The sequence below is a fragment of the Mugil cephalus genome, chromosome 14 (assembly GCF_022458985.1).
Source record: "Mugil cephalus isolate CIBA_MC_2020 chromosome 14, CIBA_Mcephalus_1.1, whole genome shotgun sequence".
NCBI lineage: Eukaryota > Metazoa > Chordata > Actinopteri > Mugiliformes > Mugilidae > Mugil > Mugil cephalus.
This window is the reverse complement of record NC_061783.1, coordinates 16,852,671-16,878,145: the sequence shown is the minus strand read 5'-3', so window position 1 is coordinate 16,878,145 and position 25,475 is coordinate 16,852,671. Positions and strand designations below refer to the sequence as shown.

The following is a 25,475-nucleotide window of genomic DNA, read 5'->3' as shown; positions in this document are numbered from 1 at the left end:
CATGAATGAATGATTAAACTTAATGAGTAAAAACAATAATCATATCAGTGTTTGATGCTTATTTACTGCAAACCTTAAGTGTGATTTATTAGTGGCCAAAAACTTCTGCACCTTGGAAACGTGATTCTTGTTTTAACAAACCATTTGCAAGATGGTTAACAATTAATGCACTTTTTATAAGGTTCAAAAGCATGTTGTGCAGTTTGTAGAAGGAATGAAAAGTAGATTAAACACTTTCTCAATGTAACGTGTAACTGTTGTATTTACAAAAAGTGTTCTGGATTTTAATAATACCAAGTTGTTTTTGTGATATACTGAGAGTAGCTCATTCCATTTCAAAAAATGTCAATATGATTTAGAAAACAAATCAACTTCCAAATCATATTTGTGTTAGTAACCTGTAGCTTGCCTGTCCACAAGTCAAAGATCGGTGGGATGCAAAAAATAATTAAATTGACAGAGTGAGACCTCTTCCTTTTAACTTTCTCTCCGCCTGCAGCCTTTCCCCATCTCTGCTCCTGATTTGCATTGTTGCCTAAGTGCCCCCTGGTGATAACACCATGACAGCAGCAGCCTTGAAACCACAAAACCTGATAAACTACACGGCGGATAAGATGACCAAAGCAATCCCGGAGCCGGAAGATCAACTCATGAGTTATTTTATTACACTACACATGACAGAGAAAAAACCAACATGTATAAAAAAATAAAGCTAACATCCAAAAACGACGACGTCCCTCAGGTCCTTGTTGAGTCCAGCATGGATCACACCATTACCGCCCTCAGCCAAAAATGCACTTTGTTTGTTGGCACAACAGAAAATATATATATAAAAATGTATATATATGTATGACTGGCATATGATATGAAGCAACGGCAGACGGTAGCTCATGTATATGTGTCAAGGCGTAAGTCGATTGTGAGATACAGTACAAAAGTATTGTATCAGAATCTTAAGAACTAATGTTTTTTCCCCTAACACCTAGACTTTAAAACAAACGTTAAGGCCCATGTCCTCTGACCGAGTGGAAAGTGACAACTTGGGGAAAAGAGACGACATTTCAAGTAGAAAAGAAAACAGCACCGTACACGACAAACTGCATGTTATAAAATAAAAAGATAAGCCTCCCATGGTGTATTTATAGTGTGTAAAACTGATCCAAAGGCTCAGAGTGTTTAAGAGTTTCCCAACATGGTTATGCCACAGTCGGCTCCCGACTCTGGGAAGACCTCCAGTCGAGCCAGCCTGCTCTGCTCCAAGGCGATGGCTTCGGCCGAGTGCTTGCACTTCTCCGATCCGCACTGACAGGTGAAGTATTTGCTCTTAATGTCCCAGAAGCGGTCGCCATAGTCGAATCTAAAGACAAGTGAGAAAATAATAAATTATTCTTAATTGATTAGAGGATCAGGACAACCACAAAAGAGGGGGAAAACAAAAAAACCGGAGGAGCAAGGAAATAAGCGCCCTACCCCAGCTCTTGTCCGCTGAGGATGTCTCTGGAGCTGAAGAAGGCGATGCGGGGGAACCTCAGGTCCTGATGCTGCATGAACACGCGGACCGGGATGAGGTTCGGGTCGCACAGGTGGTTGATGAAGCGGCTGATGTTGCCGTAATACCGGGCGTCGATGCAATACACCTCCCCATCCTGCACACGAAATACAACAAATAAGTTAGGAATCACGTTCTTGTGCCCACACGAAAACTACAGTGTCACATAACCTGAAATGATGGAAGAAGCTGCATCTCTAACACCATTTGTTCGTGGTTGCACAGATACCTGGTCTGATGAATTGAAACTTTAACTGTGCAACCATAATGACCAACGTTGTGTCTGGAGGAAGTAAACGGAGCCGAGGAACACTATCCAACCATGAAGCACGGGGGTGGAAGCATCATGTTGATATACTGAAGCAACATTGGGTCTTTCATAACTAAACCTGACTCCGTGCCACAGCATTTAAAAGACTTCCCTCCAAAATTAGGCTTATTTATAAATATTTCATGTGTATCACCATTATACGTCTTCAACAAAAAGAGACCAACTCTTTATCTGTTCAAAGTAAGTCAAGTGTTACCTTAAAGTTCAGTGTAAGCTAAAAACACTAGCAGGTTCTTTTCTAGCTCAGCAGTTCTGAACTAACATCTTAGCAATTATTTACTTTAACAGTTATTAATTACTGGTTACAGAGGCAGTCTGCCATACACTCACTAATATAAAAGAACCTTCACCTTGTTGTCCAGGTCAAACAGGTAGGAGTCGTCTTCTCTAACGTCAGCTTCTGCATCAGAGATCAGCTCGCCAACATATCTGTGTGTTAACAGCACCGGAGATTAATGTTTAACTTCTTATATTTCCAAAAAAAATAAATAAAAAAAAAAGTCTCCAGGTTCCTCTTACTCGCAGATGAAGCTTCCCTGAGGAATGTCCTGCAGAGCTCGGACTCCCCAGCCCATCTTCTCCGTCCTGTAGAGCTGCAGACGGACTCTGACAAAACAAAAAAAAAATATTATAAATTTAAATATGAGTATTAAGAGTGATCATTTGGACTCAGCAGCAGAATGAATCACAAGATGTAGAAATATTTATATTAAGAGAAGAAGCATTTTCCACTTGACACAAATAATTTAACATGTAATTTTAGTTCTAGCATATTCTGTTCATGTGTCATAACTTACTTGATGCCTGCCTGAACCACCCTGTTCTTGCACGACCGATAGCAGGAACACGCCATGTTGCATTCAAATATAAGTGGAGGCTCAATTTTGTTGAACTCCTGAAGCAGCCGCTGGTCCTAGGTAACAGAACAAACAAACAAAACAAAAATAGATAAAATAGCAGCCCCCAAACTCTACCTCTGCAGATCAGGCTGACCTCGACATTGCCCGTTTTTAAAGCTCATCTTAAAACCAAGCTGAGCAATGAAGCCCATGTGGAACTGCAGTTCATCAAGTGGCCACTTGAGGCTCCAAAAAGGAGCAAATACCCATAGACCCCCATGTTAAACAGCCCAACTTTACAGCATTATTAAACATGTTTACAGCCTGGTACAAAGATCAATTTTTGTAGTTTATTTCACTGTTCATGGCAACTGTACAGTGGGTAAACTTTTCTAACTCATAAGTTTATTTTTTTTTTTTATTAAGGTTTAAAATTGTGCTTTGAGTGACAGGTTAGCCTGAGCTAACAGGTAGCGGAGAGTTGACAATGCGCATGTCTTTGTTTGTAGCACCAGGAGGAACCCCACAGAGTCACAGGGAGAACAGGCAGCTCTGCACAGAAACCACCTTGACGTTTAATTCAGCATTACTGCTACTTTTTGTTTTAAAACTTCTTGTTTTTTTGTGTTTATTGTGTAGCTTTAAGTTCCACCTCTTCACTCAAATTGTGGTTAAAGTCTAGACTGACGACCTTAAAATTAAAATTATACAAGTATTTATTGATGCCGATTTTCTTTTTGCTTGCAAGCTGATCTACACCAGACATGACGATCATCACTTTGCCTCTGCAGAGCAATATATATGTATTTTTATATTTTGATGAAAAAAAAACAAACACATTTACCTTGTCATACCAGCAGCGGATACTGAGCTGTCCACAGAGGCAGTTACTAGATGAACAGTCGTCAGTGCAGCCACAGTGCTACAGGAAAAAAACATAAAAGTTGAGATATAAATTTAAAAATAAAAGTATGTGAAATGTGAAGCCAAAATGAAATTCAGAATCAGAATCGCTTTATTGGCCAAATATCCAGTGTAAACAGGAATTCTACCTGGTTTATCAGCTCCATATTACGTTAAATAAAAGTTAACTTTTATTAACAAGAATGAAGAAAAAAAAAAAAAAATCTAAATAACCTGTAAGTGTGTGATGTTGCGGTCTATGTTCATTGCCGACGTTTCACAGTTTTCTGAAACATATTTGTAGTCTGAAGGACAACCCTCGTCATCCACCGCGTTCACACAGGGAATCGGTACGTTCTCGTAGCCCTGCGCGATGTCACTGGAGACACAAAACACAGAGTTAATTCAGAAAGGATAGAAAAAAAAACAAATATAAAAGCTGTTATTACACAGAACCAACCTGCAGATGATTCTCTCTGTCCGGAGCATGCGATTTGTTATTCCTCTTCTTAACTTCCTGTTGATCTGGAGCGACACCCACACAGGTGTGTCGACCCGTGCCAGGGTTAGAGGAGTGTCGCCCTCCCTGTTCATGATGTCGATGTCGGCTCCTCTGGACAGGAACAAGCTGCAGAAAGGAAAAAAACTTTGTTAGCTTTATTCAAAAATCAAAACAGCTCACTGGTCATGATTTCCCTGAATAAATATTCTTTACTCACGTGACACAGTCCAAGTATCCCTCTCTGGCAGCGATGTGCAGCGGCGTGTCTCCGTGCATGTTGACGGAGGCCAGGGAGCAGCCGGAGTTCAACACCAGCTCCGCTATGTCCACGTTGCCGGCGTACGCCGCCCAGTGGAGGCACACATTCAGCTCCTGATGGGGAACGAGGGGCTATTTAAAGTATTAACCTGAAATATTATCATACTGCTGCGTCCACTTTACCATTTTGAGCTTTCAGAAAAGTATTTCAGTTAATACTCCTGTTCTCATTATCTTAAATCCATACGTCAGTGGTGCATTTAAAGGCAGTGATATTAAACTTGACTGAGGAAAAACAAATGAAACATTACGTCTTACACTGAAGGATACTCAAAATATATTTTAAAGAATGATTCTGTCGTTTTATTCAACAAATACGTTTAAAATTAATCGATTCCAGCCTCTAAAACTTTCTAAAATATGTTTTTAACTGATTATGGGACATAACAAGGCATTTTACAAGGATAGGAGTGGGAAAAAATAATATCAATATGGCAATATATCACAATACTTTTTCTTTGATATATCGAATTTTGATAGAAGAAAAAGTCATGTTTGAGTCGATTGTGAACAAAACTTTTTCTGTACAAGTGCAATAAATTGGAAATGGATCATTTAGATGTTTTTTTTGACCTTATTTCTCCAGTGAATTACCACTGTAATCTGATGTACTTTAAATAAAGTCCCATATTGCAATATCCTACATACATTTTAAATGCAGTTTAATCACTCAAAGTGCTGAATGTAATATTTCAGCCAGTCTTGCGAACTTCATATCACCATGATAATGAAAATACAACCGAGCTGCAGACCTCGATTGATTGAAAGTGAAAATAAATGTAACTTTAGTTCACAAAAGGAACCAGCGTCTCTCATCATCCAGCGGTGCGGCGCAGCATTAGAAGAAATCTACCTTATCGTTGATGGTGACGTCAGCTCCTCGGTTCAGTAGCGCCTTGATCACCTTGACATGTTTGTGCTCCGCAGCCCAGATGATCGGCGTCCAACCACCGCTGTCCTGCACCCAACCAACACAGAGACTCACAGTCAGACGGCGCGCTCCCTTTATTTTTCTTTAGACGGATATGACCGCTGAATGGCTGGAGGCCAACGAGTGATTTAACATTCGAACCCGTCCGTTACCTGCGCGTTCACGTCCACCTGCCCCGTCTCCAGAAGCATGTTGACGATTTCCAGGTTTCCCAGCTTGGCTGCGTGGTGGAGGCCGGTATATCCGTCCTCCTCCTGACGAATAATAAACATGAGCAAAAAAAAAAAATAAACTGACACGCACCTCGATTAAAACCGTAAAAAGGTTCTATTTCTGGTATTAAGAGACGCTCACCACGTGGTAGACGCAGGCACCGTTCTGGATCAGGTATCGAGCCACCTCGATGTGGTTATTGATGATGGCTTCCAGCAGAGGAGTCCTCATGTCCTTGTCCTGGGCGTCCACTTGAGCACCAGCCTGTCAGTGTGGTATTAAATATATACTTTAAATGAAAGAAAGAGACGCCAATGGTCTTGAGCTGTAAGAATGTTCACAGAATTTACAGGTTTCTTCTGAAATATGTGATGAACTATGTGTCTTCTGGATCACTGCTGCAGCCTTTAGGAAGTTACGACTACATTAAGCTGTATAAAAGAAGGTAACCATGCATTCAGTGTCTCACCTGCACCAGCATGTAGCAGACTTCCAGCAGACCTCTCTGAGCGGCGGCATGAAGAGCGGAGCGCCGGTTCTGAGAGTCCGGCTGGTATGTTGGATCTATGCCCTCCACTGGGACACAAATATTAATAGACATTAACAAACACACTTTACAGGCAATTCTTATTTACAGCAGGTACAGATATAGCTTATTAAAATTAGAATCATAAAAGACTGGTGGTGTAAACCTGATAATATTAGCCCTGAAAACCTTGATCTAACTTTAAAGATAAAACTCTTTCCATGTATGATTGACCCAAATTATTTGTTTGGAAACACACAGGTAGCAAAACAACCAGGTGTTTGGGATGTGGGAAACAATGTTGGGTCTGTAACAGCCTCCTACTAAATTAATTCAGTTCCTTCAATAAAATTGGGGGAAAACCCCGCTGTCCTACATCCTGTTCGGACTTATTTTGTGGTTTTGCTGCCTCCATGTGGTTCATAGTGGGAAGAACAACTGCATAAAGTTAGATTTTAATTAATGTTGTGAGGCGTGCATCTTACCAGAATGATTTTGGTTGGTTCTCATCTGTATGTGACTGTATTCAGTTATTTTTATAATTCTTGTAAATATTGTGTATATAGTGTATTGTGTTTTCCTGTTCTTTTGGGTTTGGGATGAATAATGCATCTATCTTTCCATGTTAAAGAAATATTGTCAATAGAAATTAGAAAATCATCATTATAGTACAAATGGCATTTGTTGTTGTTAAACTGGAGTTCACGGTTTGTGTTGCCACTCACTCAGCATGAGCAGGACTCTCTGAACCTCTCCTTGCTTGGCTGCAGGGTAGAGCTGACGAGGGTGGAACCTCAGTTTCTTCCTCCTGGTGAAACAAATGCAGAAAAGTTAATTCTGTTTTCCACAGAAAACTATTTAGTATGTCTTGGAATAACCCTTAAACAAAATTAAAAACAAAAAATAGATCGATGATGACTTTGAGTTCCTGAGCTGGGAGCCCAAAAAGCACCTAATCCAGTCAGCAGCATGAATTTGCAAAGTGCAAAATCTACATAGAAGACTGCAATATTTCCACTGGAATATAACTGTTATCTTAGTAAAACAAATTAGGGCTGTGTGGATAGAACAGTGTGAGACCCAGGACTGAACAGCAGATGGCAGTAAAGAGGCCAAATTGCTCTTTTTTTTTAAAGGATAGTTAACCCTTTAAGACCAATCTGTTAAAACACGCTATATTTGAATTACCGTAACTCAGTGGTTTACGCTACTGACAAAATTCAAAGTGTGGCTGAACACTAGGAAGTTGTGCTTTTGTCTGGAAGACATCTTAAGGTTGTAACTAATTTGTTTTTTGCCGACAAATGAACAAACGTCTCTCTCTTCCTGCGTCTCCCCAGTCTTGCTTCGCTCCCCAACCTGCAACCAACAGTAGCGGTGCGTCATCATTACCGTAATGGCAGCTTTTTCCTCCCCAGAAAGCGCAACTTCCCAGTCTTCAGCCACACTATGAATTACCGTAACTCACCGATGCATAGAACTCAAATACTGGTCTTAAAGCGTTAATTAAATGTGAACAGTCTCCTCAATCTACTTCTTCGCACTAAAACAAATGGAAAACAACTGTCATTGTCATTACTTACAGGTTATTACGCTGTTATCTTACTGGACCAGCTCACTTAAGGTCAAATTGAGCTGTATGTGGCACTAAAATGAGTTAGATGGTCTGACAAACGTCTTAACTGAAATATAAATGTTTAAAAGAAAAATTCACTAATTTAACACTAATTTAAATTTTAAATCCAGCCTCCAACCTCTCCGTGTCCTGTGTGAGGATGGCTTTCTGCAGCGCCGCCCTGCTGGGCCCAGGTGGAAGTGCACTGGGGCTGATTGGTTTCCCGTTTGGCATACAGAGCGAGGGTCCCACGCTGTCCACGCCCTCCTCTGCTGGGGGGACAGTGGCCCCAGTCGCTGCTGGAGCCACAGGCTGCGGAGGCTGCTGCTCCACTGCTGGCGTTACCAGGCCGTGGCTACGCATACGAGCACTGAAGAGACGGGGAAGGAGTAAAGGTTTAAAAATAAATAAATAAATAAATTAAAATATAACATTTCAAACTGTCCTCTCACCTGACCGGCCTTTCGGGCATCTTCCCGTCCTTCATCCCTCCCGTGGAGGCCGTGAGGGAGGGCGCCGTGGGGGCCGACGGCGGCAGGGACGGGGTGGTGGTGGAGGAGGCGTACATGGTGACGACGGTGGTGGCGGAGGCCGTGGCCGAGCTGAAGGACGGGATGGTGACCTCCTGGGCCTCGGAGGCGTCTTCGCCGCAGTGGGGACAGAAGAGCATGCCGCCGCCGTTCGCTCGGCTGCGTCCGCTGCCCAGCACCGTCACGCAGCCGCGGTGGAAGCGGTGAGCGATGCGCTGGTTCGGGCAGCACTCGAGAAACGTGCCCTGAAAGAGGAGAAAGACGTGAGAGGAGAAGAAAACGGGACTTCAAGGAGGAAGAAGGAGATTGGGACCATGTTAATGACATGAAATGTGGAAATGAGGCCTAAAATATGTTTTTTTTGTGCAGAAATGTGTCCTTAATTTACCTTTTTATCACTTTAAATAGACAGCGGTGGTAGAGAATGACAGCAGGTGGGTTAAATGCTTACTGCTATGCAGAAATATCCACAACCAGGACAGCAGTGGTGTTTGACCATGTGTGAGCGGTGGACGTCACAGAGCACCATGAGGGAAACCCGACTGGACGGCCGCATGGTCTCTCCTTTAATCGTCCGATTGTTGCAAGCCCGCAGCTGGAAAACAGCAGATTTTATTTGAAAAACGTCACATTTATGAGGCGTAACAACAACCTGGACTCAGTTAGGCTGCAGAAATGTGCATTTTGAGCCCCTGCCAGTGTCCATAATTAAAACACACACACATAAAGAGTGAAGACGGGGACAAACCTCTCCATTGACGCTCTCCGTGGCCATGCACTGTCTGCTCACACGGTGGCTGGTGCTGTCCACGCGAGGAGCCTCCATCCTGCAGCTGCACAGAGGAAGCTCCTCCAGACGCTCCGTGTCTCCGGCCTCGCTTCCCTCTGCACAGAGGAGCGTTTGTTTGTCTCAACTGACATTTAAGGCGAAACGATTTAAGATTTTGCAACTGATTAATCAAACCTAAAGTAAATCAGGCAACTGACAAGTCGTTTTTACCATTAGGATTTAGAATCAGAAAACCTTTATTTTGCAGTTTCCACAGTGTGGAACAGCAGAAAATAAGAGTAAATAGTGGACTGTATGAAAGATAAATAATACTGTCATATATACAAAAAGTACTGAATTGCACAGATGATGGCTGGGTTTTGCACAGTACATATTAAATGGTAAAAGTATTGAACCTTTAGGTGCAATAGTATTTTTAGTAGATGTAACAGGAAGGAAAGACCTTCTGAATCTTTCCTTCACACGTCGTCACTGAAGTCATTTCAGAGAACGTTCATGCAAACATTCTTCCGTCTGGTGTGACTTACTACTATGATAAACCAGAACTGAAAGAAGCTGTGGTAAAAAGCCTGAGAATAGCATCACAAATGAAGAATGCAACAGTTTTGTGATTTCGATCATTGCAAACAAGGGTTAGGCCACCAAGTGTTAAATGTTTTTTACTTTTGCTCATCTATACATGATACAAACGGTGATATTTCCCAAGTTGCTTAACACATCTAGATGTAAATACCAGGAAATAAAAGCCGACGTTCTGAACTCTTGTCTCATCTTTTGATCTTAAACCCAAATGTCCTCAGTGAACAACAAAAACAAGGGGCTTTGCCTTGCTGTTGCAATACTTTTGGAGGGGACTGTATATCGACAGTACAGCATCGGTCTAACATGTACCTGCATGAGGAGAAAGTGTCAGACTGTCAGCAGCAGCGATGTCCAGAGCACCCAAAGGAACCTCTGTGTACTCTGCAGAACTTCCTGTTGAGGACAAACCACATATATTTGAAGACATTATGTACTTGACTTTGTTTTTTTTTTTTTGTTTTTTTTAAGATGAGACCGGTTTTAGAAAACTCAACTCTAGGGAAGTAATGATACACTCAACTCAAATCGTATGAGCTTGCAGACAAATTATGACTGAAGATTCCTTTAATTCTCAGACACATTTCTGAGGTAGGATGTAACTTCAAAAGACACTACACATTTAGATATAGAAAAACTACAAATTATATTTTCTCTTTAACAAATCAAAGAGAATCCCTACTCACCTCCCACCGCCTCCACATCATCCCCCGTGTCCCTCCCTTTGTGCTGATCCGAAGGCGGCCATGAAGAGTCCTCGCTCTCATTCCTGCTCTGGACGACTCTGTGCGTTTCAGACTCCGAACTCTGCGAGGAACAAATTCAGAATATATATCTGAATGACAAAAAAAATGTTATTCAAGTTTAATTAAATTTTACTAAACGAGGTAGAACGTGGACCAAGGCTGCGAGGTGTTAAAGGGTGTAATGTGGAGTTTTGACCACTAGCAGCGCTAAGGAGCAACAGTTTTATGCTTATTTCACAAAACCTGTCTTCACATTATTTTGCATGTGGAAGCAGGTCATGTAAAAAAAAAAAAAAAGGTACTAAAGTGATGATTTAACACATTAGTCAATTTTGTACAAGTAAATTTACTTAAAGGACTCAGCTGTGTCAGTATCTTTATCTTCTAAACTAAATATAACTGTAATATCTTCGAGATAAAGATTATTAAGACATAAATATTAGTTTAGGCCCTTACACAATGTATCTGCAAACAAGTAGAAAAGCTCATTTAAGGCTCACAAATTAAGTTTCTTATTGGAATACGTAACCACGACAGATAAATGATACCTATTAAAACTATTCGGGGGATTTTATTCAGAAGCTGGTTTTGGTTTAAAGATAATGAGACGCTTTGTGTTATTAGACTCCACTGCCATGTTTTTCCAAATTTGGCAAAAAAAAACAAACTATTCCTTTCCTGGTTGGGTCTAAGTAGTCTAAACAAAAAAAAAGGAAGAGGAACCATTAATCATTTTATTGCAGTTTCCTGTCAGTACCGTGCTAACAGGCTAGTTGGCTACGGGGGCAGTTAACAGGCCTCAGATGGTCATAGCTAGATAAGAAACACTAGTAATAAAGTATCACTCACGTGGTCTGACGTGTTCATTGGCCCCTCGATGTCCTTCGCTCGCTGCCTCAATTCTCCCCCACCGTCCTCCAACTTATAAAAAAGGAAAACAAGTTTTAAATCGCCTCGACTTTCTTTTTTAAACAGAAAAAAAATAAGCAGGTTATAGATCCTCAAACCTTCTCTGAATCTCGTGTGGATGGACTCGAAACGGGAATTTTGTCGCCTCCGTCCTCCTCTAACTCGAAGCTGTTGTTCTTCTTCAAAGGCGCGGCCTTTGTAACAGTCTCTGTCTTTTTATGGAACAGCTTTTCTTCCCGAGTCTTAAAAGAAATCAAAAAAAAAAAAAGATTAGAGGACGGGGAACATGAAGAACTGAAGCTACATCCTTTAAATCAGGCGTGATCTTACCGCAGTCTGAACCTCGTCTGGAATATTTTCAGACTTCTCAGGTGTGCTGTTTGACGTGTGACCGAGTTTCATCCTTTTCGCAACTGTTGAGAAGCAAGACAAAGTTATTTGCATGACTGCATGCATGTTATTTTTAAATTAAAGCTCATTTAAGTCATATTTTTTACCGACCAGTTTCAGAGTCAGAGGAGCCGGAGGGAGTCGCAGATCCAGCTGGTGGCTCAATGTGACTCGTCTGTTGAACAAAAATGATAAGTCGCACAAATAATAATGAAAAAATAAATGAATAAATAAATAAAAACATGAGTACTTTACCCCTCTCCCTCTCACCTGCCCTGGTGGAGGCCTGTTCATGGTCTTTCGTGCCCGGTGGATCTTGGGTGGGGCAGGGGAGACGGATGGAGAAGAGGAAGCCGTGGCAGAGGAGGATGAGGAGGAGGAAGGAGCGGGTGGAAGGATGGATTTACTGCTGCCGGGCCCAGAGACGCTCATCTTCGCTCGGCCGGGGGGCACCGTTAAAGACGTGGAAGGACATGAAGGCAGAGACAAGGAGGACGGCGACGGAAGGGACTTTGTTGCATGTCCTGTGAGAAGAGAGATAAATAATGGTGATGACAAGAAGCATCACATCAATTTCCCTTTGTTTCACCTCTAGTCTGTACAACACTTTGGTACCTTGTGGTTGATACCAAATTAAGTATCACTGTATTAGACCTCCGGGACATTTTAACTAGGACTAAAATATTCATGATGCATCACTATGTTGAGATTAAGTCAGTGAAAAAGTTTCAGGATCAAAAACCAAAGTTTTCTGCACCGGAGTCTCACCTGCGGCAGGTTTGTTCTGTGGGGACGAGGCAGGCGAGCATTTCTCTCCGTCCTCTCGAGGTTTGTCCTTCCCAGGCTGCTGAGACGACAAAACTGACGGCATACCACCCATAGGCTCTGTCTTCTTAGCAGCAGCAGCAGCAGACGTGGTGGGGGAGGCTGCATTATCTGACGAACATTCAGAGTTTCGCATGAAAATTAAACGAGGATTCTGGAAATTTGTGTACGATATATATACATCATCTGTGAGCTAGCTGTACACACACACCTTCCTTTACTTGACTTGGTCCTGCTAATGACTCTGCTGGTGTTTCTGTGTCATCTTTTTCAGGGGGCTCCTGGAAAACAACAAAATAAATCCATCCTTTTATAAGCAGGTAATGTATTGGGCGCTACAGAGCAGGAAACTACACATCCACTGTAGTTCAAGCAGCCACAAGAGGATTAAATTATTTAGCTTGCACACCATATCACTGCTATTTACACATGCGATCCTACTGTGTTTAAAGAGTTGATGCTAAATTTACATATAAAAGTTTAGACATAAATGGTGACCTATGTACGGTGGTGTGAAAAATTGTTTCCCAACTTCCTGTTTTCTAATTTTTCTTCATGTTTGTCACAATTAAATGTTTCAGATCTTCAAAAAAATTGAAATATTAGGCGAAGATAACCCAACTAAACAGAAAATGATATCCAAACCTACATGGCCCTGCATGAAAAAGTCATTGCCCCCTAAACTTAATAGTATGTTGGGCCACCCTTATCAGCAACAACTGCCATCAAGTGATTGTGATGACTTGCAATGAGTCTTTTACGGTGCTGTGGAGGAATTATGTCCCATTCATCTTCGTAGAATTGTTGTAATTCAGCCAAACTGGAGGGTTTCTGAGCATGACTGTCTTTTTAAGTTTCAACTAGGCCGCTCCAAGTCTTCATTTAGTTTTTCTTCACCCATTCAGAAGTGGACTTCCTGGGGTGTTTTGGATCATTGTCCTGCTGCAGAATCCATATTCTCTTCAGCTTGTGGTCCCTAACAGATGGTCGGACATTCTCCTTCAGGATTTTTTTGGGTTGACAGCAGAATTCATGGTTCCAGTTATCACAGCAAGTCTTCCAGGTCTTCAAGCAGCAAAACAGCCCCAGACCATCACGGTACCACCACTAGATTTTGCTGTTCATATGATGTTCTTTTTCTGAAATGCGCTGTTACCTTTACACCAGATGTAATGGGACACACATTCCATAAAATGCAACTTCTCACTTCATGTTCTTTGTTCTCAGCAGAGTTTTCTTGGATCTCTGCCATACCGGCCGTTTTTCCCCCAGTCTCTTTCTTATGATGGGAGTCATGAACACTGACCTTATCTGAGGCAAGTGAGGCCTGCAGTTCTGTGGATGTTGTTGTGGGGTCTTTTGTACCTCTTCGATGAGTTGTAGCTGTTCTCTTGGGGTAAATAACGTTAATAATAAAGTTTTAGAAACGGCTTTATATCCGTTTCCAGACTGGTAAATCTCAATTGCTATCGTTCTAATTTGCTCCTGAGTTCTTTCGATCTTGGCGTGATGTGCAGTTGTGTATCTTTTGGTCTATTTCACTATGTCAAGCAGGTCTCATTTCAGTGATTTCTTGATTGAGAACAGGTGTGGCAGTAATCAGGCCTGGATGTGGCTAGAGAAATTAACTTAGGTGTGATGAACCACAGTTATGTTTTAACTGGAGGGGCAAAAACTTTTCTTTTTTTTTTTTTAAACACAGCGCCATGTAGATTTGGATGTGTAGTTGTGTTATCTTTGCCTTATATTTAAATTAGTTTGATGATCTGAAACATTTAGGTGTGACAAACAATCAGGAAGGGGGACAACACTGTATGGCAAAAACTTTAAAAAAAAAAGTAGAAGATATTGTTAAAATTGTGTGTTTTTTTGGTGTGTGTGTGATAATTTGACTTTTTTTTTTTTCAAGAACACCTGGTTCTTTATAATGTCACAGTTGTGACACATTTTCTCCACTTGTTGATGACTATTTTTAACTGTTTCATAGCATAACTTTTGTCTTTAATGTATCAATTAGGTCTGGGGTAGAAATAAATAAGCTCTATTTTTTATATTAAAAGGTGCAAACGTTCTGTTACAATGTTCACGTCACAAAAGCCAGATGTTTTAAAGTGGGTGAGCAGACTTTTCATATGGGCACTGTTCACAATGACATCCACAGTTAGAGCTTAAAACTCTGATTATGCGCCTAATCTAAGTATCCGGTCCCTATACATGCACATACACACTTTGTCTCACGGTTTTTAAATGCGTCTATAACTAAGAATATGTTTAGTGGACCTGCGGAGACCAGTTTCCGCTTCAGCCTTTCCAAAATAAACCTGATCTTTCCTGCCGCCATCAATCAACCCATTCATACCTTTAACACAAATGAAAGCACGATCCTCACCGCAAAAATGGTGCGTAAATAAAAAGAAATGTCAAGCTAGATTCACTACGTTTGCTGCTTAAGTCTTTTTTTGGTTATGTTTTTTTTTTCTTTTTTTTTCTAGCATAAGTCATTAGTATAATAGTTTGTCTCAACAGTTGCTTTGAGCCTGATGCAAAAAATATAATGAATACAAATGTCTTTAGATATGATAAACGCAAAGTAAAAGCATGTAACTGATCAACGAATACACACAATCGACAGCAACATCAGAGCAAACCTTTAGTTAACACAAAACTGTTGTAGGCTAACACAGCTAGCAGTGTAGCACAGCTTGCAACGAAGAGCTATGCTGGCGAATAAAAACATATGCAAGGAAGCACACGGCAGCTTCGTTTGCGTCGCGTTGCTAAGAAGGCGGGCGTGCTCGCAAGAAGGTAAATAAGAGTAAATTTCGTTAGCGTGCCATTTCGAGATGTAGTAGGTTTGCTACCTTTGTCGTTGTCTCAGATGCCGACATGTTTCTCAGTGAACGTCGACGTATATCAACGTGCTTGCGTCACCAGGTGAGCCACGCCCACTTCTCCGATTGATCGGGGGACCGCTCGAGACGGGCAATTCGGCTCTTTTCTGAGAGTCGATTCGTTTGCCACGGCTCCTTAACAAGAGTCGGCTCGTTCGGCTCTCGATCGGCTCTTTATTTAGTCAGGTCACTTTATTTATAATTCACATTTAAAACAACATAAGTTGAACCAAAATGCCAAAAGTGAGAGTATACAAAACAAGTACCATGCAAGTAAAACCCCAATAATACAGAGGGACACAGTATGCAGAGTATAATACAATAACAATGAATAAAACCAAACCAATCATCTCATCTTCTGCTACCGCTTAGCCTCACTAGAGAGAGGTGGGATACACCCCGGACAGGTCACCAGTTAATCTAATAAGTCTCTCCTCCATGATCTTGAAGGGGGGAGGAAACCAGAGTACCCAAAGAAAATTTATGCAGACACAAGGAGAACATGCAAACTCCTAACCCATCATCAAACCAATAAAATAATACGATAAATATACAATAAGAGAGTCGGTAAAATGTAACCAGACAGCCAGAGGGCAACCTCAGACCGAACTTTCGAACCAAACACTTTAAATAAGATTTAAAACAGTCAACAATAGGTTTCTGCATTAACACAGAGAATATTTTGGCGATGGTAAGAAGTAACTGAATGGAAATGAGGACGCAAACAGGATCTGATTTTCCGAAATTAAAGATTAAGCGAGTAGAATTTAAGATTTTTCTTTAGATTTACCACACACGACATAAACCCCGATCAAAGCATGGAATGAGCCTACTTCTGAGAGGTTCTGCACCTACGCTAAATTTATGAGTCTTATCTCGCCAGATGTTCCAAAGGCGCCGGTAGGCCCGGGCTCCTTATCTGTTGGTACCTGGAGGAGAACAGTCTAAAGTGCAAATAAGTCTTAGTGTGTTGTGGTATCGGAATGTGTTTAAAAGCTTGTTTTATGGACCTGAAATAATAACAATCCTTTCACTTATGTCCTCCCCTCCTGTCGGGTCAGAGAAGGAATTCAGACGTGGAGAGCCGCCTCTCGTTCGTCTCTTCCCGATTCACTTCCAAGAATCGCCTCTTCTGCGCATGACACATCATCGGCACTGATCAGAAGTCAGCGTACGTGCTCCGCTTTTACCACTGAAAGTGAAGAGGAGCCTCCGACGAAAACCGATTCAAAGTCAGCTTCAATAAGTAACGAAACATCTTCGGCTTGTGTTTGTTGTCACGAGATGCCCCCCCTCCCTCTCTCCTCCTCCTCCCCCCACAAAAAAGGCCGAAAAGTAAACAGACATCGCGGTGGAAGCTAGTTACGGTTGTTAGGGATGAGCGGACACTGCCGCTGTAACGTTAGTTGCGCCGCTCCATCAAACTTCGTCTTTTAGAAAGCTCTCAAGACGTCCAGCCAGGGAGGAGACGAAGGTGAGTGATGGGAAAAGTTTGATAATAGCCGGCTGGATACTAGCAGATGAGACAATAAGTTAATAAGGATTCGTCTTGGCTGTTAGTTGGTGGCTAACGATAGCTAACATCCAGTCAAGTGAGCTAGCTAGCAGGGCTATAAAGATGGGGGGGTGGTGGTGGAGAGGGGATCTGATTTATTATCAGTTTTCAACCTTGCAACCTTCAATTCCAATCACACCAGTCACATAAATAACATCAGTTTATTATAGACGAGTTACAATTTTATTTATTTTTTAAAAAAGTGTCTTATTTCACGCACTGAAATGCTGGCTAACCTAACTTTTCAACATAGCTCAATTAAAAGCTGTCGATTTATGGACAGTGTCGTCTAAATTAACTTGTGATTTGAGGTTTGGCATCATCTACTATGGTGGAGGGTGTTATTATAACTCGTAAGGTTAATGAGATGCTACTTTGTCTTGTCTTTGTGTTTATATTTCAAGGAAATAGTCTGGATTTTAAATTAGTTTGATTTTTATTTGTCACTTGCAAATAGCAGCAAGTTATGGTAAATCCTTTAGTTTTTTTTTATATTGATGACAATTTTAAGGACCACAACGTGGCATTTTCACACTGCTCTGTATAGCTAATCAGTAATCTAAAAAATATTGTTTTTACTGTTATATATGTATATATATGACTAAGAAAAACAAAACACTGAAACTGAAATCAGACATTTGCTTGAGGAAAAAAATGACTGAAACTCCAAATGGTTACAAATGAATGTTTGTGTCGGTTCGTAATCAGCTCATCACAAGCTGAACTTGTTTCAGCTCTGATTGTGTGTTTGACCCTGTAGCAGTAACACATTTTACATTTGTTGCAGTGTGTTTGTTGGTATGAGATGTGCAGCAAGAGCAACTGTGCAAAATGCCGTTCTGGCCATCATGTGTATTTAAAATAACCCTCTAAATAGGAAAAAAGATGCCTATACAGGCTACATATGTACTTCATATGAGCTGTTTTGCTGTCGGTTTAAGACTTTTAAGCCCTCTGGATAAGAATGAGCCTGAAAAACTGGATTGTGTGTTTTAACTGCTGGGACCGAACAGAACAGCAAAATTTGCATTGTGTTCTCCCCTTTCCCGGCCTCTTTACACCGACAAACATACCAAATGTATCTATTTGCCAGTCAGAAATGAAGCTCACATTCCTGCCGTGACATGACTTAAGTTCCCCCCTAAGCTAAGCTACATTATCTCATTCTGGGTGTGTCCATCGTTTCATCGAGGGATAACAATTATTTTTTTTTTTTGCCTGTTGTTTTTGCAACTTTTGATGGAAACACGAGTTTCTAACGTGGGCTTAAACACACACACGTCATCGTTTTTCTCGTCAGGAAAGATGGCGATGGTGTGTTTCCGGCTACCGGGACACGGGGACATGACCCTGAAGCACATGAATTCGCTGAGGTCCCGGCAGCATTTCTGCGACATCACCATCGTGGCCAGCAACAACCAGATATTCAGGGGACACAAGGTGGTCCTGGCCGCCTGCTCCCCCTTCCTGAGGGACCAGTTCCTCCTCAACCCGTCACCCAAGCTACAGGTACGTCCACATTAACGCTGTCTCAGTGTGTATTAGTGTTCAGAACAAAGAGCAACAAGAATATGTAAAATAAGTAGGCAAATAGAATAACAATACACACATCAATGTAAATATATATATATATATGTATGTGTGTGTACAAGTGTTCTGAGTTGTTGCTCTATAATAACATTGAATATGGGGCATTGCACGGAGGGAAATTACTGCACATGTTGAGTCCAATAACATATAAAGAAATATGTATATGAAAAAATTAGTTATTGCACAATATCAATGTAAAAATGGGATGTTGCGCAGAAGGAAAACAGGTCCATGTGTCTGTTTCCACATTTCTGTCCAGGTGTCCATGCTGTATAGCTCCACAGTGGTGTACGATCTGCTCCAGTCCTGCTACACCGGAGTGCTGCGGTTCAACCCGGAGGAGATCGTCAACTACCTGACGGCCGCCAGCTACTTTCAGATGGAGCACATAGTGGAGCGTTGCAGAGGAGCGCTGGAGAAGTACGTTCAGCTGAAGAGCCCCGAGCCGTCGAAGGTCAGTTTGACAGAACAGACGTTTTTTGCTGTTTGTATTTTGGGTCATTTTCGAGTGAACATCGCACCGTCGGCACTTTTGTAGCTTGCAGCGCTGCACACTTCATAGGTATGTTTTTCAATCCCATCCTCTCGTTTTGTTTCCTAGACTACTGCAGAGGGGGGCGAGACCAGACCAGTGATCGTCAGTGGCAGCGTCCGTGCAGTCGCGTCGCCTCCCTCCCACAGCCCTGTGATACGCTCGGTCGAGGAGATCAACGGCAACTCGTCTGCTCAGGGAAGCAGCCAGCACCAAGAAGACAGTCTGGTGCTGGATGAACCGTGCATTAAGGTGCTTTTTTTTAGCTCATAAAACATTAGATTATTATTATTGCAGATATTTCACAGAGTAGTTACAACCACAGACACTTGAGTAAAACCTTAATTGCGTCACAGGTTCACGGATCAGACGAGGACGACGAGGCCCGGCAGGAGGACTACGACGTGTTCAGAGTGTACATCTCTGAAGATGAGCAGAGTAACCGAGACAAAGAGGTGGAGAAGGGAGCCCCCTCCGATGGACCTCAAGATGCTTCATACCCAGAGGCGGAAGGAGTCGTGATCACAGGAGAGGGCGGTGAATACGACTTGAATCGAGCCGAAGATCTCCGTTCTGGACACTCGCCCGAGTCTCTGCACGCTTTCAGGCGCCGACTGTCCGAATCGAAAATCGGCCGGGGCCGAGGGAAGGGCCGAGGCAGGGGGTTCAAGAGGAGAAGGTGGGTTTCCTCGCAGGAGAAAAGACCTTCCGCTATTACTCACCACGATTTGTGGTACCTTTCGTCTGCTGGACTGGGAGGGAATTTTGGGCTGGACTACAGCCAAGAAGGGCTTAAGACAGCTGGAAGTTACGTTTCGGTCGAACTCCCGCAGTTTGACTTCAGCATGGGCGACGCTCCGGGGGAGCGGTTGTCGCCGATGGCAGCTAACAGTCTGAACCAGTTCTCCTTGGACGAGTCGAGCTGCGGCGCTGGCGAAGGGAGTTCAGGTTTGACGACTGTGGGGACGAACGAGGGCGGGGACGAGTCCGTCGCCGTGGTGGGGTCCACGTCCAGCGTCGCCGGCCCCGTGATCTGCGAGCACTGCGGCATGACTTTCCCTTCGGCCCACTCCCTGGCCATCCACTCCCGCTCCACCCACCTGCTGTACGCCTGCCCGTGCTGCGGCAAACACTTCCAGCACGCCGCCAACCTCACCAGGCACATGGCCGTGCACCGAGGGGCCGGCAAGACCCACCAGTGCCCGCTGTGCTACAAGACTTTCACCCAGAAATCCACACTGATAGACCACATGAACCTCCACAGCGGCGAGCGGCCGCACCGGTGCGCGTACTGCCACGCCCGCTTCGCCCACAAGCCCGCCTTGCGGCGCCACCTGAAGGAGCAGCACGGTAAAACCACGGGGCAGAACTCCCTGCACGAGCAGGAGGAGAGGGAGCGGGAGAGAGGAGCGGCCGGAAGGATACGAGAGGAGGACCAGGAATGCCTGGTTACCGAACAAGCGAATCAGTAAGGAAATCGGGAAAGACGTTAAGGCTCCGCTGCAGTTACGTGCGGACGCGCTGCCTAGTGATCAGTCTGTTGGATCGCAGTCATCGTGTGGAGATTTTAAAAAAAGAAAAAGAAAACTGATGCCTTCAGATTCTCTCACTGCCAAAACAAAAAGGCCATTTCACATTTCAGCGTAGTGTGTAACGAACGACGAATACGTTTAAAATTGAGTGTGATGTTCGACCTTTTTGAGCTCTAACGGTGATTCGGTTTTAACAGTAGGACCTAAAAACCAAAGCAGACAGGTCACGTTTTGATTATTTACTCTTGTGCTTTTCCTGCTGCGTCAGGTGTCCTGATTTAATGTCTTTGATAGCTTGACTTATTATGTAGTGCATTCATTACATTTACTGACCACAAGAGAGTTTAGTGTAAATAAAACCGTTGGAAAACGTCCTCTGTGTGTCATGTAAATATTGATCTACTGGAAGATGAGATCTGTAGAGTCTACAAAGATCTTAAATATATCACAAAGCTGCTGATTAAACTACGAGGATCTATGACTGGGGGAAGATTTAAATTGTGACTTCATGTGGAGAATGAAACATTAGCCAATACACATATTGTGCACCTTTATAAAACTGATGCTTCTTTACATCTTTTATGAACGTTCTTGAAGAATGCTTCAGGATTAGATCTCATATCATTATTCTTGGCGAAACAAGAACTTCTGTGTTTTTCTAGTTATTTTTCTTCAATGCACAGATAATTTCGATTCTAGTCAGGTATTTTTCTTTTCATTTTTACGTGTATAATTAGGGAAATGTTGACGTTTAAGGATTTTTTTTATTGTCTAAAAGGAGTTTCTGGATTTTTTTTTTATTATTAAATACTGATCAAATATCAGCTGAGATATTGCATCTTTAAAATCCTTTTTGTGCTCTTAATTCTCTTCACCTTTCAGATTTCAGCTACCAGTGCAGTGCAAACATGTCATTTAAAATGTGAACTCCACTTTCTGTAGCTGTGAATTGACGAGAACTCTCAAAGATTAATAAAAAAAAAGAAGACTACTATTTATTGAGCTCGACAAAACAAATCTCCAGCTCCACAAGCACAGCTGCCACATACATCATCACATCCGAGCCATGTTAATGACGCTCATCAGGTCCAAAATGCAACAAAAAATGTGTTTTTGTTTTCTACTTGAGAAGAAGCAGGCAAACGGATCGTTGAAGCAAAAACAAAAACTTGGAAGTGTTTCCTCACAGGAAATCTTCGCTGTACACCACTTGGTTCCTCTTGTCCCTGTAGGAGCCCTTCGTGCTGTTCTGCACCGCTGTGAAAGACAGTGAAGGTTAGTCCACGCTGTGCGGACGCGCGGGGACGTCTGATCTGCGTCTAAACAAACAATAAAGGGCGCTGCGTTTTACCCAGTGAAGCCCACACGGACTTTCCCGTGGCGGCGTCCAGCATGGGCTGCTTCCTGGCGATGCTGACTTTGATGTGAACGTCTCCCACCGTGCTTCCATTCAGCTGTGAGACAGAAGCAGCAAGACGGCTTTAGACATACGGTTGTACACGCTGTGTACAAGACGGCGTGTCTAAAAATAAAAGACTGGCTAGTTTTCATCACCGTTTTAGCTTTGGTAACGATACTTGGTAACAATTAATTAAAGAATAAAACAGGGTAGAAGATCCTGAACTCAAATAGCTGGAAACCGCAATTTCATTCATTTGTACATTTGTCAGGTAATAAAAGAAAATGAGGGCTTCTGTAAATTATCTCACATGTCACAAACCTTATATTACATTCCTAAATCATTTTCTGTTAATGAACAACTACAAGAAATGAAATTAAACAAAACATTTTGTGGACATTAAAAAAAAAAGTGGGAAAAAGTCTGTTGTCTTGTTTTACTTTTTAATTTGATCTTTTTTTTAGTGAATGCAAAAAATTAATTAGATTTGTACAACAGCTCTGCTATTTCTGTAAATAGACATTAAATTTTAATGATCAAGTGAGTCCTGAGCTACATGCATGTTGTGTTATTTCTTATTATTTGTTGATATCTTGCAAAAGCACCCACCTCAGCCACAGCCTGGTCTGCAGACTCCATCTTCTCAAACGTGATGAAAGCACAGCTGGTAAAAGACAAACAGGAAACTTAAGCAAGCAAGAGGGAACCGCGTAATACTGGATCACACTGTGGATGGCTGTATTGTTGCAGGGACGATCTAAACAACAGGCCAATGCGCGCACACGGCTTTGTTTTAACGGCGTCGTACTTGCGCGGGTTGTCCATAGAGAGGTCGATGATGTTTCCGTGTTGAGCGAAAGCGGCGCGCAGGCTGTCCTCGACAAGCCCGGAGCCGTAAACGTACACCGTGTTCCCCTTTCGCACGCCCCTGCGCTCTGGGTACGAGTCTGACCCTGAAGACAAAGGAGGAAGCAACAGATATAAACATCCTCCAGCAACATCTAAAACAATTAACAACGATGAAATGAATAGAAGATGGAGAGCAGCTTCATTAACAGGGCCAGTGAAGAAATTCTGAAGTTTTATTAAACTTCCATCTTCCAGCCTAGTTAAGGTTTTGTAACAAAGATCAACCACGAAATTCATTCTGTAAGTTTTCCTAAAAGATCTATGTGTGACCTTTGAAATAAGTGACTATGTTAGACACTTATTTGCTCTTAACACAGGATGTGAGAGAAAAATTAGAGTGATTTAATTCAAATTAAAACCTAACTTCCACTCACTTGAGGTGTTTAAAAAAAAATGCGTAATAAATCTACACATTATGTATTTCAAGTCAATGTTAAGTCTGAAGTTCACAGTAATTTAAACTACAGGATGCTATTTAAGAAAGCCGTCAAGAAAACATGGTGACTCACGTCTGAAAGGCCCATCTCTGTCTCTGTCTCTCTCTCTGTCTCTCTCTCTGTCCCTTTCTCGATCCCTGTCTCTGCTTCGGTCCCTCTCTCTTTCTCGCTCCCGGTCCTTCTCTCTGTCCCTGCCTCTGTCTCGATCCCTCTCCCGGTCTCTCTCTCTGTCCCGGTCCCGTTCTCTATCCACGTCTCGGTCACGCTCTCGCTCTCGCTCTCGCTCTCTGTCTCGGTCTCTGTCTCTGTCCCGGTCCACATCACGGCTGGAGGACATGCCACCACCGTCGTCCTCGTCCCGGTATCGGTCACTTGAACTGACGAAGCTACAAGGGGACATAAGGGAATGATTTTAGAACCGCAAATAATCACTGTCAGCATATTAAACGTGATAATTTGTTTATTCATCTGGGGTTCAGACATCACCTCTCATATAGAGATTTCCTCTGGGATCTCTTTCCAGACTAAAACAAAAATACACACAAATGGGACAACACCAGAGTAATTAGTTCCGCCTTATTATTCATTGATTAGGAAAAATGAACTTGAATGTTTGTCCCCAGCAGGTAAAATAATCTGCCACAAAAACACATTTCTACTGTTTTAACTTGATGATATCATGTTCATTCTCCCCCATACCTCAGGTTGGTCATCGTCAGTAGAGACACTCCTCTGAAATGGTAAGAAAGCAGGAACTGGGCCTTTTTCAGGGTCCTGTGACGGTTCAAGAGTAAAAAAATAAACACATGACCAAACAAAACAGTAAAAACATGTTTAATTAAGCAGCTGTAGCTTATAAACTAAACACCCGTGATTGCAATTACTCATCACCTGCAAACACTAAACACAACTTTGAGGGTTATTAGCCTGTCAGTATATTTAACGACAGCCCACCTTCAGTTTGATCTCCAGCATTCTGGAGCGTTTAAAGCCCGAGTTCTTGTTTTCTGATTTGATGGCGCTGATGGCACCTGACTTGATGAGCATCTTCGCTTGTTCTGTCGCAGTAGCAGTGTCGACGACAGGCTGGTCGGACAACGCTGAAAGTTTTAGTAAATAAAGGCACATCCAGTGAGAACATGAATAGTGACAGTTTGATGCAGATTTCAACATATTTATACTTTGACTTGTGAAAAAATAAATAAAAAATAGCAGACAAACTTATTTCTTAACCTTTTTACTTTAGTGTTTAAGTAATTGAGTCAAAAAACGGATTGTTTTAAACAGTGGATATGCTGCATTTTTGTCAATACAAATTAGTAAAGTATATATAGTTTACAACTAGTTTAGAATTAATTAAATGCACTTACTCCGTTTTAAACCACTCTGGTTTGTCTGGTTAGTTGAACTCTGTTTCTTCAAGGCAAGCAGTGCCTTTTTCTAAAAAAAGACAGTGAAACAAAAACTAAATACAAGTCCTTTAAGATCCCTGCGATTGCACACCACATCACTCCTAGACATGCCACTAAAACAAATGCCCAATTGTTACTCTTTATTGAAAATGTTTACACTTCAAAGTTACCATGTTACCGATGAATGTAAAAGCTACTTACCTTTTTCTTGAGTTTAGCATATTTCTTTTGCAAAGCCTCTTCTTCCTCAGTCAGTGAACTCGGAAATGCCACCATAATGGCAACCGCTAAAACAGCATACAGGTTTGCAAGTAAATAAATAAACTAAAGACTTTTATTTTAGCACGGCCATCCGGTTAGCCAAATAGTTAGCTACCCAAAAGCAAAACACGATTTTTTTCCAGAGAGAATACAAATATCTCATTCAAGCCATACGAGACCCTACAAGCACTGGACAAAAAATAAAATGCAAACAGCCCCTTACAGTCACATTTATCGCTGTTTATTGTTAAATCTAACACATTTCATTCACTCACCAAACCGCCGAGCCCAACAACAACAGCGGCGCGCAGATATGACGTGGCACCCAACGGCGACGTTTTATAAAACTTTAGCAAAAAAAAAACAAGAAAAACGCTTAAACGGGCTCCCCTCCGAAATAAAATCATTACCTAAGATATCTTAGACTTTGAAAACCATTGTAAAAATGAGTGACGCTTTAA

The 25,475-nt window shown here is 42.1% G+C and overlaps 3 protein-coding genes across 7 annotated transcripts; 1 reads left to right on the top strand and 2 right to left on the bottom strand.

Moving 5' to 3' along the window:
* Window positions 1-643: 643 nt before the first annotated feature.
* ehmt2 (euchromatic histone-lysine N-methyltransferase 2) lies at window positions 644-15,441 on the bottom strand. Of its 4 annotated transcripts, none has more exons than XM_047605698.1 (28): window positions 15,358-15,441; window positions 12,708-12,777; window positions 12,440-12,607; window positions 11,927-12,195; window positions 11,783-11,846; window positions 11,612-11,694; window positions 11,380-11,523; window positions 11,222-11,293; window positions 10,313-10,433; window positions 9,939-10,022; window positions 9,006-9,142; window positions 8,709-8,852; window positions 8,180-8,502; window positions 7,867-8,097; window positions 6,838-6,920; window positions 6,056-6,162; window positions 5,728-5,850; window positions 5,526-5,627; window positions 5,296-5,400; window positions 4,342-4,514; window positions 4,083-4,250; window positions 3,857-4,001; window positions 3,564-3,641; window positions 2,678-2,793; window positions 2,400-2,486; window positions 2,231-2,309; window positions 1,471-1,646; window positions 644-1,357 (listed from the first exon to the last, which is right to left on the bottom strand). In XM_047605698.1, exons 1-28 carry the CDS (start codon window positions 15,382-15,384, stop codon window positions 1,177-1,179), a joined length of 3,660 nt encoding a protein of 1,219 aa, XP_047461654.1. In that variant the 5' UTR covers window positions 15,385-15,441; the 3' UTR covers window positions 644-1,176. The 4 variants fall into 4 exon arrangements, with proteins under 4 accessions (XP_047461654.1, XP_047461656.1, XP_047461655.1 ...); XM_047605700.1 differs by having other exon boundaries at window positions 4,342-4,496; XM_047605699.1 differs by having other exon boundaries at window positions 11,942-12,195.
* Window positions 15,442-16,528: 1,087 nt separating this feature from the next.
* Window positions 16,529-20,970, top strand: LOC125020398 (zinc finger and BTB domain-containing protein 12-like). 2 transcript variants are annotated; one of them, XM_047605732.1, is made up of 5 exons: window positions 16,529-16,861; window positions 18,248-18,451; window positions 18,792-18,986; window positions 19,134-19,316; window positions 19,421-20,970. In XM_047605732.1, the coding sequence occupies exons 2-5, from the start codon at window positions 18,248-18,250 to the stop codon at window positions 20,534-20,536; spliced, it is 1,698 nt and encodes a 565-aa protein (XP_047461688.1). In that variant the 5' UTR covers window positions 16,529-16,861; the 3' UTR covers window positions 20,537-20,970. The 2 variants fall into 2 exon arrangements, with proteins under 2 accessions (XP_047461688.1, XP_047461687.1); XM_047605731.1 differs by having other exon boundaries at window positions 16,530-16,861; window positions 18,243-18,451.
* A 595-nt stretch (window positions 20,971-21,565) lies between these two features.
* On the bottom strand, window positions 21,566-25,405 carry nelfe (negative elongation factor complex member E). The gene is made up of 11 exons (XM_047605733.1): window positions 25,290-25,405; window positions 24,955-25,040; window positions 24,712-24,781; window positions 24,296-24,441; window positions 24,041-24,115; window positions 23,828-23,865; window positions 23,414-23,727; window positions 22,804-22,948; window positions 22,605-22,659; window positions 21,948-22,050; window positions 21,566-21,853 (listed from the first exon to the last, which is right to left on the bottom strand). Exons 2-11 carry the CDS (start codon window positions 25,027-25,029, stop codon window positions 21,780-21,782), a joined length of 1,095 nt encoding a protein of 364 aa, XP_047461689.1. The 5' UTR covers window positions 25,030-25,040; window positions 25,290-25,405; the 3' UTR covers window positions 21,566-21,779.
* Window positions 25,406-25,475: the final 70 nt, after the last annotated feature.